At 32.7% G+C, this 19886-nt stretch overlaps 3 protein-coding genes across 13 annotated transcripts; 1 reads left to right on the forward strand and 2 right to left on the reverse strand.

The window, feature by feature from the left end:
• The first annotated feature begins 553 nt into the window (after nucleotides 1–553).
• On the forward strand, nucleotides 554–9998 carry Dim1 (thioredoxin-like protein Dim1). Of its 8 annotated transcripts, XR_013033148.1 has the most exons (6): nucleotides 554–835; nucleotides 930–1066; nucleotides 1404–1716; nucleotides 2839–2925; nucleotides 8647–8712; nucleotides 8964–9998. XR_013033148.1 is itself a non-coding variant. In XM_033466695.2 (3 exons), exons 1-3 carry the CDS (start codon nucleotides 758–760, stop codon nucleotides 1615–1617), a joined length of 429 nt encoding a protein of 142 aa, XP_033322586.1. In that variant the 5' UTR covers nucleotides 554–757; the 3' UTR covers nucleotides 1618–3021. The 8 variants fall into 8 exon arrangements, 1 of the variants encoding a protein (XP_033322586.1); XR_013033149.1 differs by lacking the exon at nucleotides 8647–8712; XR_013033147.1 differs by lacking the exons at nucleotides 8647–8712; nucleotides 8964–9998 and adding an exon at nucleotides 4985–6260.
• Nucleotides 2229–9075, reverse strand: LOC117218375 (Protein tyrosine phosphatase 52F). Of its 4 annotated transcripts, XM_076520952.1 has the most exons (17): nucleotides 8226–8452; nucleotides 7993–8137; nucleotides 7193–7587; nucleotides 6251–6592; nucleotides 5769–6173; nucleotides 5360–5698; nucleotides 4996–5283; nucleotides 4712–4915; nucleotides 4541–4646; nucleotides 3577–3803; nucleotides 3425–3501; nucleotides 3218–3352; nucleotides 3029–3151; nucleotides 2808–2956; nucleotides 2601–2736; nucleotides 2460–2526; nucleotides 2229–2383 (listed from the first exon to the last, which is right to left on the reverse strand). In XM_076520952.1, the coding sequence occupies exons 2-17, from the start codon at nucleotides 8010–8012 to the stop codon at nucleotides 2268–2270; spliced, it is 3129 nt and encodes a 1042-aa protein (XP_076377067.1). In that variant the 5' UTR covers nucleotides 8013–8137; nucleotides 8226–8452; the 3' UTR covers nucleotides 2229–2267. The 4 variants fall into 4 exon arrangements, with proteins under 4 accessions (XP_076377067.1, XP_076377069.1, XP_076377068.1 ...); XM_076520954.1 differs by lacking the exons at nucleotides 7993–8137; nucleotides 8226–8452 and adding an exon at nucleotides 9012–9075; XM_076520953.1 differs by lacking the exon at nucleotides 7993–8137.
• RpL10Ab (ribosomal protein L10Ab) lies at nucleotides 9642–11912 on the reverse strand. Its single transcript, XM_033466694.2, has 5 exons — nucleotides 11779–11912; nucleotides 11289–11444; nucleotides 10437–10585; nucleotides 9984–10156; nucleotides 9642–9868 (listed from the first exon to the last, which is right to left on the reverse strand). Exons 1-5 carry the CDS (start codon nucleotides 11781–11783, stop codon nucleotides 9698–9700), a joined length of 654 nt encoding a protein of 217 aa, XP_033322585.1. The 5' UTR covers nucleotides 11784–11912; the 3' UTR covers nucleotides 9642–9697.
• Between the last annotated feature and the right edge of the window lie 7974 nt (nucleotides 11913–19886).

A 19886-nucleotide genomic window follows, 5' to 3' on the forward strand; every position in this document is an offset into this window, starting at 1 on the left:
AATGTTATATATAAATATAAAATATACAGTATAAATTGTTTAACTTTTGTGAATTTTTTGTACTCAAGATCATAGCATTATAGGTCGTTGGATTCGTCTTGACCTCAAATATCCTATTGCGATAAAAAAACAGCTTCATTTTAAAAAAATTCAATGACCTTGATAATTTAAAGAATAAACTTGAGGAGATCCTTTTGTCTACCGCAATATTTACCTTCTTGAATCAAATACTTTTATTCTCTGATATCTTTCCATTACAAAAATGGATGAGATATTTTGGATACTCAAATTAGGTAGAATAACCTGTATATAGTTAGTGTAAAAATATGTATAACGATTCACTTATATATGTGACGCGATTATAATAATTTTTTGTGTAATATTTAATCCATAAAATTATATATACATACTTATTTGTTAAATAAAGTTTTCATCTATATTATTTTTAAAATATTACCGCGCTTTTCTACATTTTCAATTTTTCGCACGCTGGGCGAAGCATTCCCTGTAACTAACAGAGTTTTACATCAACCTATGAGTTAATCAATGATTTAGAGACAACCAACATATACATGTATGTTCATATGTACATAGTTTTGTTTAGTATTGTTCTGTGCCACACATAAAGTGAATTGTGTGATCTAAAGTCAAAAGTTTAGATTTTATGACATAAAACGTTTCAAGTGTGACACCAAATTTAAATTGTACTAATTGATATTTTTTTCATTTAATCTACATTTCATAAAAAAACGGTACAATGTCTTATATGTTATCACACCTTCACAATGGATGGCAAGTAGATCAAGCAATACTTTCCGAGGAAGATCGAGTAGTTGTAAGTTTTGTTATAGTCTATTAGAAATTTTGCTCATGTATGGATAATTGTATTGAATTAATCTATGATTTACACTATATTGATGTTTGTTTAGGTTATTAGATTTGGTCATGATTGGGATCCAATGTGTATGAAAATGGACGAAGTTCTATATAACATTGCAGAAAAGGTTAAAAACTTCGCTGTCATTTATTTAGTTGATATTACACAAGTACCTGACTTTAACAAAATGTAAGTTTCAGAAAATTAACCCTTTGAGGACGAATGTCGATATTGCGATGACATCAGGACTGCATATCTTATTCTAGAACAAACATAGAATTTGATTATATATATAATAGAAGATTAAGATAAATTGTTCATTTCTTGAATTTTTCAAATCTTTGATACATAATCTAGCTTTTCGAAGAAAATATTCTTAGTATTCTGAAAAATCCTCGTCCACCTTTGTGGACTTAATCCTTTGATTAAGTGTTCATAAAATAGTATTTAAAGTCAAAAAGTAATTGTCTTAGCTTATAGTCTATAACAATACTCTTGAAATAGTTATAAATTTTGCCTTTTACAGGTATGAATTGTACGACCCTTGTACAGTTATGTTTTTCTTTAGAAACAAACATATAATGATTGATTTGGGAACAGGAAATAATAATAAAATAAATTGGACACTGGAAGATAAACAAGAAATGATTGATATTATTGAAACAGTTTATAGGGGTGCCAGGAAAGGTAGAGGTTTAGTTGTTTCACCCAAAGATTATTCAACAAAATATCGTTACTAATGTATTGAAGTAACAGAGTTTGATAGAGATATTAATTTCTATCATGTGTCAATGAACGAATATGGTAAATGAATTTCCTCTGATAAGTGACAATATGTTGTAAGTATAAATAAATATAACTTTATATAATACATAAAAAGCACTATATCTTTTTTGTGTTCGTATTCATTTTGAACTGAAATTTTAATTTCAAATTATGAATAAAATTTTCCATTTAAACTGTTTAAAATACTTGCATGTTTTTATTAAAATATTTATTAATTCTGTCATTTTCAATTATAAATTATATTATTAAATTAACATAAGTAACCATCGGGTCTAAACGTTATAGTTCCAATTGAGTTTAAATGCTAATAAATTAATTGTGTAGGGCATATGTAGAAGCTACTTAGAATTTACATATGAAGTATTTTAAAAATTTTTCATAAATTTTTGATATTTATAAAAACATGCTATACGGTGAAATTTAATTATTATCGGACACAAAACTATTTGTAAACATTGAATGATTCAAACTTAAATGAGTTAATTTGCTCAGAAATATGTTGTACATTATGTTGGTATTGATAAATATTCTAATTCTGTGATTCAAAATAAATATGATAGAATAATATTGTACAAATAGATATAAATATTTAAATAAAACTCATTTACAATAAATTGTTACACATTGCAATATTATTGACTAGATTTGATCTTGAATTTGTTTTCATTTTTGACTTCCTAGATGAATTTTCATCTAATGGGTCCATGGGTGGAGGCTTATCTGTAAGAAAAAATTAATTTTATAAAATCTATATTTCATTAAATAAAATGTATTTCATTTTGTACAACAAACTTACAAGATTTTAAGCAGTATGGGTTTTTTAAAACTTGCTTTATACAATTATATATATAAGCATACTGACTCTGAAAAATTACAATACATTTAATTAGTATATAATCAATTTTAACATAAGTGTAAAATATTTTGCGTTTCTTACTTCTTTTTGTACCATATTTAGTCTATGATGCCGTAGTCTGTATACAGTTCCAAATACATCTAGCTTTCTATTATCTCGTAAATGTTGTAGAAGTATATCTACTGCTATTAAGGTGCCAGTTCTACCAATTCCTGCGCTATAGAAAAATAGTTTAATTTTATAAAATTCAAATAATTTTAATAGTATAATTTTTAAAAATATTTTTACCTGCAATGAATGACAATATATCCTTTATTAGCCAGAAGATTACGACGTATAACTTGGCAGAAATGAATCATAGGATCAAAATCTTCTGGGACATCATGATCTGGCCAATCTTTAAAATGTAAGTGTATTACATGTCGTTTTTTGTTTTCCTGTAATATATTATTTGTAATCAGCACGATTCAAAATACAAACATATTTTGTAGTAAATATAAAATGCTTACCTTTTGTAACACTAATGTCCTTTGTGTATAGGATCTATAATCTAATTCACTTATACATTTTATAGTCATATTTTCATATCTAAAAGTTTCTCTAATCGTTGGAAAGTACTGATAACATTTTTCCTGTAAAAATATATTTATTTTACATTTTATTTACACATATTTATTATATTATGACCTATACTTTACCTTGCCCTTTTCAACTAACTGAGTTAACATAACAATAATGTTAATGTTATACTGTTCCATCATTCTCCAAAAATCAAATGTTGTTTCTTCCTTTGGACCTTGACAAGCTATATATTCATCTTCCCCCGTATAACCCTAAAATATTATCAATAAAGTATATAAGTACATCATATTTATTGTAGTGCCTTAATATTTTTATGTACTTACTCTTATGAAGGATGCATTGATATAGTCGGTATTAGGATCATTATCAATTACTTCTAATTTTACTCTTGAAAAATCATCTAGAAACAGAAGATAGATTTAATAACATTTGTTCAATCTAGTTACAACATAATCATTTAAATATAAATTCATACATGGCAAAATGTCGGAGTATCTGTTTTTCTTTTTATTAGCTTGCAAGCAGGCATTATTTGTTGGCATTTGCAAATCCAAGCTAAGAGTTTGAAGCAACTGAAACTCATTACTTAATTTTCCCGGATTGTCAATAAGTTGTTGACAATGAGCTATAAACTTTTTCTTTGAGAAAGGTATGGGAACTGGTGAACTGGACATGTCAGAATGTAAAAATCTTCGACATATTCTAAAAAATTTTATAATTATGTCAGCATGTTCTTCTCAAATTTCTGTTATATAAGAAACATTAAATCATTAACAAAAAAGTTACTATTATTACATCATTGCAGATCAATATATTTAACAAAAAGAAAATACAGTTTAAATATTGAAATAGTACACAAACTTTATAAAAAGGCAAAATGAAAATTCATTTTTTATAGACATAAGGTCATAATCGTATGGTAATTTTTTTTACTATCTACTTTATGATAAAATAATTTCTTTTAATATTCAATATTGCCACATACATTGAACACAGCAATGAAAAATGTGTTACTACATGACTAAGTAAGTTTGATGACTACTGTACATAATGCAATGTCTATTTTAATATGTGCAGTTGACATCTACATTTAGTGACCTTGTTGCTTCTAACTATAGTGTTTTTCTGAGTCACAAGAGAAATATTGATTATTTCTCACTAATGTTGAAGTGATTTCTTTCAATGTATGTACACTTGTAGTAATATTTTACTTTACATTTTAAAACAGTGTTCATAGTTGTAAGTCAAAAAAGAGTTTCGTTTAAAAAGTATAATATTTAGTAAAGTAAATGTTACATATATGTAAGACCATAATAAATTCGAATCATGCATAAATATATTTTAAAAATTTACAACAGTAAATTATTATATACTTTAAAACCAAATTTTTGTCATAGCAAGAAACATTTCAATGTAAATAAAATTGATGTTATACTTACACTTGAGGTGAACATTTGCGTATTAATAGCATCATTGTTGTTAAAATACCTAAAAATAAAATACCAAAAACAACTCCACTAACAAGTCCGATGTTTATTTCTGCATCTAGAATTAAATAAAATAGTTAATTGACAGAAAATGTTTGAAATCATAAAATGTAAAGTACATACTGGTCTTTACTATAAATATAGTAGAATCAGCATAACAGCAACGACTAAATGCTCTCATTCTAACATGATACCATGTATTTGGTTTAAGTGGTCCATTACAATAAACTCGTTTGTTATTAATAGAAGAAATGTGTTCACAATTTGTATCTTCGCCAAGTGTATATTTTACAGCTTTTACTTCACCATAATCAGCTACTGAATCAGCTACAGAAAGATATAAATACTCAACTACATATATATCTTTGAATAAAATCATATACTTATTTTGAACAGGTATCACCTACGATAAGGATTCCAATTCACTCTAGTGGCTTGATATGGTATTGTAAAATCTTCTTGCATGGCTTCCTCCCAAGAAGATATGTTTGGCCATTTACAATTTGTAAAATTATATCTACCATTCGATGCAATATTATAATCAACTTTCGATACCATAATGGAATAGTAAATAACGTCACCATTTGTATCAGGGAATAATGGCAGTAAAAGTGTGGCTGATGTTGTAGATCTTCGTGCCTTAGATGGGTCTAAAGTTATAGATTTTATATATTCTTCATCTGGCTGCAATGGCACTGCAGAAGTATAAAAAGTGTAATTTTATGTACAATAACTTATATTGTACTAAAAAGTTTATAAATAGATACATACTACCAGCTGGATAAATGATAGTACTTCTTACTGGTGTTCCTAAGTCTTGAACATCTTTGACTTTAGCAGATACTTCTACAGTGTAACTATATTCTGCTCGTAATTCTTTTAAGTTGATGATAAATATATCATTTCTTGTAGTATTATTTAGAACATATGTTTTATTTGAGAAAGCATGAGGTGTATGATTACCTCTAATTCCATATACAGACACATTAAAATATTCGATTTTTCCATTTGGTGAACATGGGTAACCCCATGTTAGAATAGTGTCCAAAATATCTGGATTACTTTTATCATGAGTAAGTGACAATGAAAAATTTGATACTATGTCTGAAACTAAAATAATGCAGCATAATAAAACTAGATATTTTTTAAATGTGCATAACATGGTACAATTCAAATTTACTTTTTGATGGAGTCTGAAATATTGAATATTCGCTGTAATTTCCCCAACCTGCATTTGTCTTTGCTCTAATTTTTACTTTATAATATGTATGTGCTACTGCTTCCGTATACTCAAAAGAAAATGTAGATCCATTGAAATATTTTGTCACTTCTTTTGACAAATTTGGACACCAATCTGGCACTGCAAAGCATTCTTCCAAATTAAAGACAATTTCAAATTCCTGTAGATTTCCTGGCAAATATGTTGGTGATTCCCATACAATTGTAAACTGTGAATGTATTACATTAGTAATGTTAAATGCAGGTACAGATGGCACTAAAAATAAAATGTTACCTATAAGACTACAATAGAATATGCCTGTTATCGTTTTGTTTTTACCATCTGCTTTATTTTTAATAAAATAATCTATTAATTTAATGCAAACGAAATTAGAATTCATGTATTGTATTCATTGTACTAATGCAACACAGTTAAATACTTACTATCTTCTAATGTTGTTATATTTCTTGCATCGCTGTATCCAGTCATATTTGCTTCATTGACAACATATGCTGAACAAGAATATGTTGTATATGGACTAATATTTTCAATTGTTGAATTTATAATAAGAAAATCATTTTGAATACTAGAATTTATATATGTTGTTGTTGTTGCACTTGCATTTACAATATCATATCCGTGGCCATTAGTTGCTACATAATAACATGTACTCTTTAAGTGAATTAAAACACAATCACTACTATTCTTCTTTATTTTCCACGAAAATAATATTTCATTTTTCGAAGCAAAATACTCTTCCATAGATAATATTGGTAGTGTTGGTACTACAAATAAAATTATTAATTGTCTTTAGAAATCTGTTATACCGTAATTGTATTGTTTAAAATACTTTGTTTAGTAATTAGTAGTTTCAACCAAAATTATGTATCACCAAGAAAATGAATTTCAAATAAATACTATAGGCTAGCTTTTGCTAATAATATATTAAAAAATTGAAATTGTCTAATTTAAGTAAATGGAAATGAATTTTTAGTAAAATGTAGTACAAACATGCTTTTATTTTAATATTGAAGTAATGAGATTGATTTATGCGAGTAAAAATTAAAACTAAATAATTTCTTTCAAAGTACACAATTTTTTTAATTACTTAAAATTACTTTAATTACTGTGTATTTAAATTATAGAATGGTGTCATAATTATTCTCAAATTCTGAAAATACTTCAACTTTACCAATTAAAACTAATAAAAGCACGAAACACAATAAAGCAATCACTTATGTCTTTCAAAATCTGAAGAATGATGTCTTTTATAGCTTAAGGAATATATAATGATTTATTGTTAGTTAACGAAAATATATTCCCGCTATTCTATTTATAGACACAGCTAATAGCAAAAATATTATAACTTTACGATAAAATGATACCTGTCGAATTGCACATCGTTTGTTCATTTTCTGTATTATTCAACAAAATGATTCGATCATTTAATTCGTTTATCGAATTAAAAGAGCGTTCAAATTCATCGAAGTCAAGAATCTGCGCATCGAGATTTGATATGTTAGCACCGTTGCTATTCGGGTAATCATGCAACAGGTGTTCGTTTTGATCGAATTCCACCGTTTCCATCCAAACTACATCGTTTGTTTCAAAAATCGTTGTTGTATATTCTAACTCATCTGACGATGAAAATCGGATTGCATTGTTTGTTGGTTCATATTCTTCTAATTCAATTGAATTATTTTCCGCCAATATATACAAAATTTGTAAGGTGCAAATTAAGAATCGCAATTGTTTTCTCAATATCATGTTCCTTAGAAAACTGAAAATCAAAATAAAAATGTTGACAACCTAATATTTTTATATTAAACATGTATCGTATTTAAAAATTACGAAAAAAGTATATCGCATAAAAACGGTCATCATAATGACATATGAAAATTTTAATTAGCGCAAACCAAGTTGGTGGTGTAAATTCAATCTATTTTACAAAGAATTAATTTTTACCGCTTATTTGAACAAGTTTCATTTTTTCTCGCCGCTACGAAATTCTTTTGAAAATTGTTCACTAATTTAATATAAAAATTCTGGATGAGAATCTCGATAGAATTAATTGAACAAGTTACAATCGCCACGGAAGATACGTTAATGCTTTCACAATTTCAAATAATAGAGTTGAAATTTAAAAATTTATTGCAGCAAGATAATTAAAAAATTTTTTACTTACTTTCCGAAGCGATTGTACATTCTGTCTTCTTCGATTTTACAACATTTTTTTGAATGGTCGAAAATTGCGACGTGTATACGTTTAATACTTGAGCACTATCGATATTGGTAATAGAACAGGTTTCCGTTATTTGAAGTCGTTTGCACTGTACAATAGATCGTAAGATCGTTACAAGAAAGACAGAATTTTTTGTTCGTCGGATGATTTCGTAAGCATGATTGATATGTCATTACCATGTCAATCATAATTCCATCGAGAATATTTTGTTACGGGTCATTGTTACAGACTATATGCTCCTGTATCACCTAATTTTAACGAACAGAAACAATGTTTCATTTTTGTTCATTTTTGTTCACTAACACATTATAACGATATTCTACACCGTTAAAGAAGACAATGTTGAAAACGTAGTACGTTCTCGTTTCTTCGATAATCATTGACTGACCACTTACTGACAGCTTTAGATTTATCCCCCTCCGGTCATTGATATCGCTGATAAGAATCTTTAGTTCATTGTACTTACCCTCGCGAGTGCACTCTGCGCACTACTTTATTAAACAAACACGACCATAATGTTTACTATTTACAGTTTCAACACTCCTTTCTAGCCTCGTATACTTTTTAATTCTATTTTTTTATTCGTTTGTTTACAAGATCTTCGGAACAATCGGTTACCATAGACAACTCAAGGAAATTGATAAACACATTTGTATTACACAGGTAGATGTTATCGTATATATGTTTACTACACATGTTTTGTATCTCTAATAACGATGACAAATAGTCTTGATATTGCATTGAAATCGCATATTGTAAATATAGTGTTACAGTTCCAATTTTATATGCATACACAATGAATAGATAAGTTATCATACTATAGATAAAAGTATGGATTTATATATATATATATATATATTTCTTTTTTTTTAATTTACGAAGTATTAACTACGATGTTTTTTAATGTTATTCAGATTACAATTTGGATTTGATAGGACACCATAATATTTATACCTGCTTACTTTTTTAAACAAGAATTTCCCGTGGTGCACGTTTCGCGATTGAGATTAGATCGTTGATAAAGTAACTACACTTTGTAACTGTCAATTTTACGGCATCAGAATCGCATCACGTTTGATCGTAAAACAGAACTAGAAAGGAATATATTCAGTTCTATAGTCGCATCGGAAGCTGCTTATGAAGCGAAATTGGAAACCATGTGTTCTTCGAAGGTGGAGTGTTCAAAATTACCCCCACAAAAGTAGTCAAAAATAGAATCTGTATGATATCCTATTGCACGATTCAAGAGTACTTTTACTAGAGTATATCTTCTAAATTTTTAAGATGATTCTTTTGTATTATATTGAAATATGTATGCGGTATTTTGAAATAAACTTTTATGATTGTTGCATTCATTAGAGTATATCAAATAAAAAGATTGTTGTTACAATAAATTAATTTTATTATCCTTATTTTAAGAAAATATACAAGGTAATAGGAACTATGAATTAATGTTCTCCTTTCAGAGTTTTTACATTAGCATTTATATTATAAATGTGTACGCATATACTTAATATTTTCATGTATATTAATTTTTTTCCAATAACTTAAAAACATATCAGGATGTCCGATACAATAAATATACAACGTCATTATTTTGTTTGCTTTATTTGTTTAAAAGAATTCAAAAACTTTCGTACTAAATAAATTAGTACAGTCTTTGAGGTGGTCCCATGGAAGATTTTATATGAAGAGAACGTACATTTTGCCAATGTTTCTTCAATAATGAAACCAAGAAGTTAATTGAAAGATGTACATTTTGCACCAGTTCATCTGGAGTCATTCCCACGTGCCCAACAGCAACCGACAAACACAATACCTGTAAACAAATTAAAAAATTATATTAAACCAATGAACATATTGCTTATAATTTTGTTAAAATATTCGTATATTATAAATAGTATTTAATTTGTATATTCTACTAGAATATATACCTTCTTCATCTGGAATTTGATCGTTGCTTTAACTTCGTCAATTTTTCCCACCATTGATTCTTGATGAGAAAGAAGACCAGGGAATTTACCAGCCTTATTAAGACCAGGACCAAGAATACGAGGAATTTGCTTAATTAACGATTCACTAGCCAGAAAAGCATCATATTTCTTAGCTGCAAAAATAGTGCAAATTTATCAAATGTCATCATATATTGAACATAAGTACATTCTGAATTTAAAATAAATATTTGTCTCAACACGGATTGAGGTACGTAGCAACAATACACAACGCCCTCACCAAGTGAAGAATTTAATCTTCTTCCAATAGACGACCATAGCTACAAAATTATGACCTAACTATGGTGCTTTTTGGAAGACAAGAATATCAATATGTTGTATAGTATTCTACACAATAATCAGTTAATATTCAGTGAATACAGATGACTGAATTACCTAGTTTCTTTACAAGTTTCTTATTTTTGTTTAATTTCTTTAGTGCTTCAGCATCCATGTATGGAATATTGTTAGCTTTAGCTTCATCGCAATGTTGCTGGTCACCCAAAACACAAACTTGCATTTTTGGTCTTGGGATGTTCTTTAACCTTTAATGAAAAATAAATTAAGTGGTCAATTTACAAATTTTTTCCAATCGTTTTTATATTTAGAATATATAAATCTTTTGAAACATTTCATAAATAATCATTTGTATATTTTATATAGAAACGTGGTATTGTAAGAACACACTTTTTTAAAATTTAATAGACAAGTTGAATTCCTTTTATAGATTTTGTGTAATTTGATATAGTTAAATTCTGATATTTCTCTTTCGTAATAATAGATACTTCGAAGTAGTAACTTATTTTATATTAGTAAAGATATATTAAATATATCGAGGAAGACTATCGCTAAACTGTATTATCTTTGAATTTCAAAAAAGTTTTAAATGGACTTATCTATCAAAATCAATGTTCTCAGTTACATTTAAGTGGTCCACATAACTGAGTCAGATAATACATGCAAAATAAATTAGCATCACTGAACATTGATTCGTATACTTGAATCGGTGAAATATTCAAGGTATTATATATTAACTTACCAGCAGGATCATAATTCATGATCCTGTAATTAAAATAACGGTACAAAACCTCCCCAATTTATTTAAGACCCTGGGTGAAGGTCCGCCAGGTAAAACCCAGCTCCCTGACTACGCATGAGGCAATCTTTTCGGGTTGTTAATTTTAAAAAACGATTTACTAGTGATCATTAAAAGCCGAAAAGAATCCTCAATGTCAGGTAGAAACATACTTGACGGTGCCTGAGAAACGTTTGTCCTTCATTGGATCATAATTCTTCAAACCAATTTGGAGTTCAACTGTTTCCGAAAATTTCCTTTTCTTTTCTTGCGAAGTTTGAATTACGGTATTCACGCACTCATAGAGAGTATCACGCGATACCTTGGACCTATGGATTAAAATACACGTGGTTAAATGAAATCACAATTAATACAAACGCTAAGATTTAAGCTTAATCCAATAAAATTTTTAATTCATGATATATATTTCTACTTTATTTACACATAGTTTATAATAATATAGAAATGAGTACAGAACATGTGATCAGGAAATGCTAGATAATACCAAAAGCATGGTTATAAATACTTGAACATTAAAAATTATATTAATTTCCAATAAATATTAATCATTATGTTTTCAATATAAACGAAAACAAATTTTCTGAACTATGAAAATTATTTATATCTTTGGATTGTTAAGATACAGAGAGATTCGATACTTACGACATTTTCACAGTAAATAGGATAGGAGCGACTGCAGAAATGAACCTACTCGTTGCCCAACTGAAACCGGAAAGGAAAGTGAAACGTTGGCTTGGGCTTAGGCAGTGGCTGATCGAAAATTGCGCATTTGTAGATAGGGAAACGTGTAGTTAAGTTTGGACCTCCAATCACATTTGTGCGTCGGAACAAGTGGCGCCCTACAATTAAATTTTTTACATTGAATTTACTATTTTTACATATGTTTATTATTACATGATTTAGTGTAATATAACTAAACTAATGAGAGCGAAACTTTAATCATTTGCAACTTTTTTATTGCATACATATACGCTATAGCATAAGGCACTAAATTCCCTAGTGAGGAGATAAAGGTAGAGAACACAGTTACCGACACAATGGGACGAAACACGAATTACACTGGTGCTTATAAGATGGCGCCAAAGTAGAACTGTCAACATAGAATCGGAGATTCCAATAGATTGTGAATCCTAAAAACTAAATTATATATATAATATTGTCAAACTAAATTTTTTGTAGTAACTATTCGTGGCACATTAGGGTGATGCTCGTATCATCACCGATCATTGCTTTATTTTTGCAACGATGAAGCAGCGATGAAACAACAATATCGTGAACTAATGTAGAAGAAATATAAGAAACATAATTAAAATACTATAAATTAATTATCAATAAACGTAGCATATAATAACACCATCTACGATTAGAAAATATCGATATCAAAAAGAATTCAAAACTTGCAGCTATTAGCTCGGTATTATCCTCGACTCAAAATGCATTGCAAATCGCAACATTTTCTGAATCGTGAATGATACCGATTGCCCGGGTCTCACCGCGAGGAGGTTGCTGCTTTTTTTAATAAAGTTACGTTTAATTGTTACACATTCCACGTGTGTGTGTGTTTAACCCCAACGGTAGTGACTGTCGCTAGAGGGAAATCGCAATAGGGAGATTCAAAAATAAAACTCGCAACCGCTAAAATAACAGTCTGGAATTTCTTTATGACCAATTTATGTATAGTTTGCTTAGCTGTTATACTCTCAGTTTTGTTTCTACATAAAGCGATAACGATCAAAATGAAAAAATTTAGTCCACTTTGTTGTCGTCGTATCTTTTTGTTATAAATTTCAATTACTTACTGGATAGACGAATCTCATCTGTTGAAAGTTGGAAAAAATAATAATGCTCTTTTTTCAATTATTCTTTTCGTTTATTGAGGTCTAAATGTCTTTCAATATAGGTAATTCTCTTTTTACAATTTTCAACTACACCGTCGTTCGCATCTTCGTTTACCATCGATGTACCGTGTTCAACGACTGTTATCGTGCATGGCAATTTACTCGAGTCTGCGTAAACACGATGCTATGAAAAAGTGAAAAAAAAGAAAAGGGTGGCGTTTCGTTCGATACGGTCACTCGTTTCATAGAGACATAATAATGAATACGAAATAACGAAATAACGCGAATACACGCGTCTATTTACCTTTGCTAAGATTTATTTCGGCGAATTCGCCGGTAATTCAACGAAAATAAATACACACATGCGCGCATGTATTTCTAGCATTAAGGGATTCGAAATGAAATTGTGTGTTGACAGAGTTAGAAATTGTGTTGGAACAGAGAGAGAAAAGTTGCTCGGTGTATATACGGAATGTTTACGTATTTGGTAATTACAACGAATCATGTCGCTTACATGAAACGGCATAAGAAACGCAATTCCTCAAATTTGTTTACGATATATTTGCTTTTTCTAACTATCGTTTGTTACTCTATACTGGCACCGAAGGTCCATTAGGTTTGATCATCATCGTGGCCCGTTTCAACGTATAATCCCAACCTCTCCAACGAAACCACACGATACCTGATTCAATAAACAAGGAGAATGCTTTTATTACTAACAATGTAACAAGGAACTTCGAAGAAAATGTCAGGAAGGAATAAATAATGAAAAAATCAAATTTGCGACTACGCTGCCGCAGACGAAACATCTGAAGCGAACGAGAAATAGCAATATAGCAATGGGGGACGCGTGATTTTTCTTTGAATTATCAAGTACAATAGCTTCGAATATAGCGTTGCGAACTAATCGCATTTCAACTTTGCAATTCTATCAGACTTTTCTAGATCTACAGACTCGTTCTTTCCAGAAAGTAAAGTAAAATCTTTCGGACTTCTGTTCGTCGCAAGTCGCGAGCTGTTGGGGCAGCGAGGCCCTTCGTTGCAGCTGCAGCATGAGCGCCTGAAAAGTCGAAAGGTAATCTATTGCAACGCGATTATGTCGTCGCGACGCTAATTCAATGAACAGAGATGCAAAAGCGAGTGGACTTTGATGATCTTTGAAATTTTCAAACTTGTGGAACGCGAGCGTATTTATTCACAACGCTATCTTTGACGCTTCTTGCATGTCGAACCAAATGAAATCGCGACGGTAATTTTGATCTCCGTTGAAAATGAAGTGAAACAACGCGAGATCATTTCGCAACGCTATTGCAAGTCGCGGATGTGCCCATCCGCGCTGATCGTTGGGGCGGCAAAGCCTGCCCAAATATTAGGGGGACCGAAAAGTAATGTTTAGTAATGTTTATGAGTTCATTGCGTAGTTGAAAGTCGTGCCAGAGACATTTCAAAGTTAAAGTGACTTGTTTAGTTGTGAAAACTTAATCCTTAAATTTTCTTTCGCCATTTTGAGTGAAATGACTAGCCAAATACCAGAAGAGATTCATATCCGCCATTGCATGCTTTTGGAGTTTCACAAGGGTAGTAATGCAACAGTTGCTACCAAAAACATTTGCGATGTTTACCCAAGTGCCTTAGATGTTCGTAAATGCCAAAGATGGTTTTCTAAGTTCAGATCCGATAATTTTGATCTTTCCGAGAGACTCACATCGATCAGGAAGACCAACAACTTTAGACAATGACGTATTAAGGGCGGAAGTTGAAGCAAATCCGTGTCAGATAATCGAGGAACTATCAAATACTCTTAACCAACCTTGGTAGAACATCCGTTTTTTGATTGCTTGACCACTGCAGATGAAAAATGGGACCTGTATGATAATCCAAAACGCAAAAGGCAGTGGCTCTCTCCGAATAAACCGCCACGAAGGACTGCTAAGCCAGGTTTACATCCGAAAAAGGCGCTTTTGTGTGTTTGGTGGGGTATTCGTGGAATCGTCCATTTTGAAGTGCTTAAACCAGGAGAAACTGTTAATGCGCAGACCTTTATTGTGAACAATTAGATCGAGTAAATCAATCATTAATTGAAAAGTATCCAGCGATTATCAATAGAAAAGGCGTTATTTTGCAACACGATAATGCAAGACCGCACTGCGCAAGAAAAACGCTGGAAAAAATTAATGAATTGGGGTGGGAGGTACTGCCTCACCCACCATACTCGCCCGACATTGAGCCATCGGATTTCCATTTATTCCGTTCGCTGCAGCACTTCTTAACAAACAAACACTTTCAAAATTTGGTTGATACGAAAAATGCCATCTCCAGATATTTTACTGAAAAACCAATTGATTTTTTTATCGATCCGACATTGAAAATTTGCACACTAGATGGCAAAAGGTTGTTGCCAACGAGGGTGATTACATCATTGACTAAAATGTAAAACTTGTAAGAAATTTATTTATTCGAATTTACTGTAAAAAAACGACATTATTTTCCGGTCCCCCTAATACTACTGCTATTACTATTGCAGCGAGTACAGTGACCAATTAACAATACATATACATAATAATATACGTGATAATATACACAATAATTTCTGTTTTACAATAGTATTAACCTGAAAATAAAGAATCTGAAGAGAAATTGTTGCAACAAACGAGCTTTGTTAATATATTGATTGCTTTCCGATGTTTAATATTTACGAGAACTCTTTTTGCCAATGATATTATTAAATACTCCCGTAGCTATTTCGTCAGATCATATCGTAACGGAAGTAATTCAAATTGTCAAATATACAAAGTGATTCTTAAAGCACGAATTTATCGAAGAATCGTTGCATCGAAAATTTTCTATAGCGATACATTTATTCTTTCTAGTAATAATTCTGTTTAATAATAATTATAAGAATTTCTTTTCCTAATGATACCTTCTAGTATTCTTTTGTCTGTTTTTTTGTCTAAAATCATGTTTTTCCACACAACATTTAATAAAATTTTGACAATTAAATCGAAAACTGTATTCAAGATTATAGCTCTTTCAGCACTCGTAGTAGAAATGAAATATACAGGATATTCGCTTCTTGCTAACATGCCTATTATTCGTGAACCATCGGTAACGATGAGCGCGACACGAAATGGTAAGGGGTTTTAGAGCTTCTCAAAGCTGAGGCAGAGAAGCCTATAAGATGCGAATGTCTGTACGGATCCTAAGTCTGTCGAAGACTGTGGTTTAGCCCCTTAATGCTGTTGATAAAATACAAAATGAATAACAAAAGCAACAGTAGCCACAAGTAGCGCCATCTACGTCAGAGTATTAAATCCTCAAAGTAATGTGGATAATTTTGGTCAACAGTTTGAGCGTTTTACCACTATGTGTAATGGCGCTATTTTTATATTTTATGTGGCAAATGATTTGTATCGGATTTGCATTGTATCTCATGACAAAGCGGCAAGGATTATCCGTTCTCGATATTTGCATTTAAATAATTAGCAGTAAATAAGCTTTTTTTTGGCAGAAGAATTTTCTGAATATTTTTGTATCTCCAGCATATTCATTTAACCGATCATTGTTCTATAAGTTTAAGGTCTGGATTAAGTAAAAATGATATTTCTTCATTATTTGACATGATATAAAATGAATAAATAAACATAAAAATAATTCCTGGTATATTTATATTGATTATATTTTCTACATTTTGTATTAATTACGCATTTCTTGCATTGTTCATCAATATACATTTTGAGATTGATTTAGACGCTTTAGGTGTGAGAGCTTTTCTTTTTCTTATGAGCAAAATGTGAGGAAGACGATCGAAGCCTTTTGTAATAAACTATAAGACTTTAATAATGTTATACAAGATTTTCAACATTCAGGATGAAACTTATCTTTTACACATTAATTTTAAACGTACAAACTAAATTCTTATATATTAATGTTTTTATTTCCTTCCGAGTTTGTTTCTTCCAGATCAATTTTAATTCTTGTATGGAATTTAGTAATGAATAGACAATAAATTCTGCTACAAGGTTGCAAAACATGTAGAATTTATCGTTTCCAAACGAAATTTTACTATTTCAGAGCTCTGTAAAGTTTTATCAAAATTGTATTTCTCGAATAATTTTAACATGTAGAATAAGACACAAATAACGAATCATTGTACAATAAATTCTCTTGGAATATTAGAACAAGATACCACTTCTTTTTTTTAGAAGAAAACATGAAACTGCTCAAATAGAGTGCGCTATCGGCAATTTTTGCTTATTATGTAGACTGCGGATCTTGTTGCATTTATGACGTGTTTTCAAACTGCAAGATAATGGATATATACATAATATCGGTTCGGGAAAGACTTTCTTGCCACACGAAAAGACCTTCTTCCCAAGCGAAACGACTTTCCTGCCAATCGAAAAGACTTTCCTGCCAAACCAAAGGACTTTTCTGTCAACCGAAAGGACCTTCCTGCCAACCGAAAGGACTTTTCTGTCAATCGAAAGGACTTTCCTGCCAACCGAAAGGACTATCCTGCCAACCGAAAGGACTTTCCTGCCAACCGAAAGGACTTTTCTGTCAACCGAAAGGACTTTCCTGCCACCCGAAAAGACTTTCCTGCCACCCGAAAAGACTTTCCTGCCAACCGAAAGGACTTTCCTGCCAACCGAAAGGACTATCCTGCCAACCGAAAGGACTTTTCTGTCAACCGAAAGGACTTTCCTGCCACCCGAAAAGACTTTCCTGCCAACCGAAAGGACTTTCCTGCCAACCGAAAGGACTTTCCTGCTACCCGAAAGGACTTTCCTGCCAACCGAAAGGACTATCCTGCCAACCGAAAGGACTTTTCTGTCAACCGAAAGGACTTTCCTGCCAACCGAAAGGACTATCCTGCCAACCGAAAGGACTTTCCTGCCAACCGAAAGGACTTTCCTGCCAACCGAAAGGATTTTTCTGTCAACCGAAAGGACTTTCCTGCCAACCGAAAGGACTTTCCTGCCAACCGAAAGGACTATCCTGCCAACCGAAAGGACTTTTCTGTCAACCGAAAGGACTTTCCTGCCAACCGAAAGGACTATCCTGCCAACCGAAAGGACTTTTCTGCCAACCGAAAAGGCTTTTCTGCCAACCGAAAGGACTTCCCTGCCAACCGAAAGGACTTTCCTGCCAACCGAAAGGACTATCCTGCCAACCGAAAGGACTTTCCTGCCAACCGAAAAGGCTTTTCTGCCAACCGAAAGGACTTCCCTGCCAACCGAAAGGACTTTCCTGCCAACCGAAAGGATTTTTCTGTCAACCGAAAGGACTTTCCTGCCAACCGAAAGGACTTTCCTGCCAACCGAAAGGACTTTCCTGTCAACCGAAAGGACTATCCTGCCAACCGAAAGGACTTTTCTGTCAACCGAAAGGACTTTCCTGCCAACCGAAAGGACTATCCTGCCAACCGAAAGGACTTTTCTGCCAACCGAAAAGGCTTTTCTGCCAACCGAAAGGACTTCCCTGCCAACCGAAAGGACTTTCCTGCCAACCGAAAGGACTATCCTGCCAACCGAAAGGACTTTCCTGCCAACCGAAAAGGCTTTTCTGCCAACCGAAAGGACTTCCCTGCCAACCGAAAGGACTTTCCTGCCAACCGAAAGGATTTTTCTGTCAACCGAAAGGACTTTCCTGCCAACCGAAAGGACTTTTCTGTCAACCGAAAGGACTTTCCTGCCAACCGAAAGGACTTTCCTGCCAACCGAAAGGACTTTCCTGCCAACCGAAAGGACTATCCTGCCAACCGAAAGGACTTTTCTGTCAACCGAAAGGACTTTCCTGCCAACCGAAAGGACTATCCTGCCAACCGAAAGGACTTTCCTGCTACCCGAAAGGACTTTCCTGCCAACCGAAAAGGCTTTTCTGCCAACCGAAAGGACTTTCCTGCCAACCGAAAGGACTATCCTGCCAACCGAAAGGACTTTTCTGCCAACCGAAAGGACTTTCCTGCTACCCGAAAGGACTTTCCTGCCAACCGAAAAGGCTTTTCTGCCAACCGAAAGGACTTTCCTGCCAACCGAAAGGACTTCCCTGCCAACCGAAAGGACTTTCCTGCCAACCGAAAGGATTTTTCTGTCAACCGAAAGGACTTTCCTGCCAACCGAAAAGGCTTTTCTGCCAACCGAAAGGACTTCCCTGCCAACCGAAAGGACTTTCCTGCCAACCGAAAGGATTTTTCTGTCAACCGAAAGGACTTTCCTGCCAACCGAAAGGACTTTTCTGTCAACCGAAAGGACTTTCCTGCCAACCGAAAGGACTATCCTGCCAACCGAAAGGACTTTTCTGTCAACCGAAAGGACTTTCCTGCCAACTGAAAGGACTATCCTGCCAACCGAAAGGACTTTTCTGTCAACCGAAAGGACTTTTCTGTCAACCGAAAGGACTTTCCTGCCAACCGAAAGGACTATCCTGCCAACCGACAGGACTTTTCTGTCAACCGAAAGGACTTTCCTGCTACCCGAAAGGACTTTCCTGCCAACCGAAAAGGCTTTTCTGCCAACCGAAAGGACTTTCCTGCCAACCGAAAGGACTTCCCTGCCAACCGAAAGGATTTTTCTGTCAACCGAAAGGACTTTCCTGCCAACCGAAAAGGCTTTTCTGCCAACCGAAAGGACTTCCCTGCCAACCGAAAGGACTTTCCTGCCAACCGAAAGGATTTTTCTGTCAACCGAAAGGACTTTCCTGCCAACCGAAAGGACTTTTCTGTCAACCGAAAGGACTTTCCTGCCAACCGAAAGGACTATCCTGCCAACCGAAAGGACTTTTCTGTCAACCGAAAGGACTTTCCTGCCAACTGAAAGGACTATCCTGCCAACCGAAAGGACTTTTCTGTCAACCGAAAGGACTTTTCTGTCAACCGAAAGGACTTTCCTGCCAACCGAAAGGACTATCCTG

The sequence above is a fragment of the Megalopta genalis genome, chromosome 4 (genome assembly GCF_051020955.1).
Source record: "Megalopta genalis isolate 19385.01 chromosome 4, iyMegGena1_principal, whole genome shotgun sequence".
In the NCBI taxonomy this organism is placed as follows: Eukaryota; Metazoa; Arthropoda; class Insecta; order Hymenoptera; family Halictidae; genus Megalopta; species Megalopta genalis.

Coding starts and splice junctions, on each gene's coding strand:
- Dim1 (XM_033466695.2), top strand. CDS start 758: ATGTCTTATATGTTATCACACCTTCACAATGGATGGCAAGTAGATCAA. Junction 836..929: donor CCGAGGAAGATCGAGTAGTT/GTAAGTTTTGTT, acceptor ATGTTTGTTTAG/GTTATTAGATTTGGTCATGA. Junction 1,067..1,403: donor GTACCTGACTTTAACAAAAT/GTAAGTTTCAGA, acceptor TGCCTTTTACAG/GTATGAATTGTACGACCCTT.
- LOC117218375 (XM_076520952.1), bottom strand. CDS start 8,012: ATGTACAATCGCTTCGGAAA. Junction 5,284..5,359: donor TATCATTTATCCAGCTGGTA/GTATGTATCTAT, acceptor ATACTTCTGCAG/TGCCATTGCAGCCAGATGAA. Junction 4,647..4,711: donor TATATTTATAGTAAAGACCA/GTATGTACTTTA, acceptor ATTTAATTCTAG/ATGCAGAAATAAACATCGGA.
- RpL10Ab (XM_033466694.2), bottom strand. Junction 10,157..10,436: donor GAAACTTGTAAAGAAACTAG/GTAATTCAGTCA, acceptor CTATTTTTGCAG/CTAAGAAATATGATGCTTTT. Junction 9,869..9,983: donor TCAAATTCCAGATGAAGAAG/GTATATATTCTA, acceptor ATTTGTTTACAG/GTATTGTGTTTGTCGGTTGC.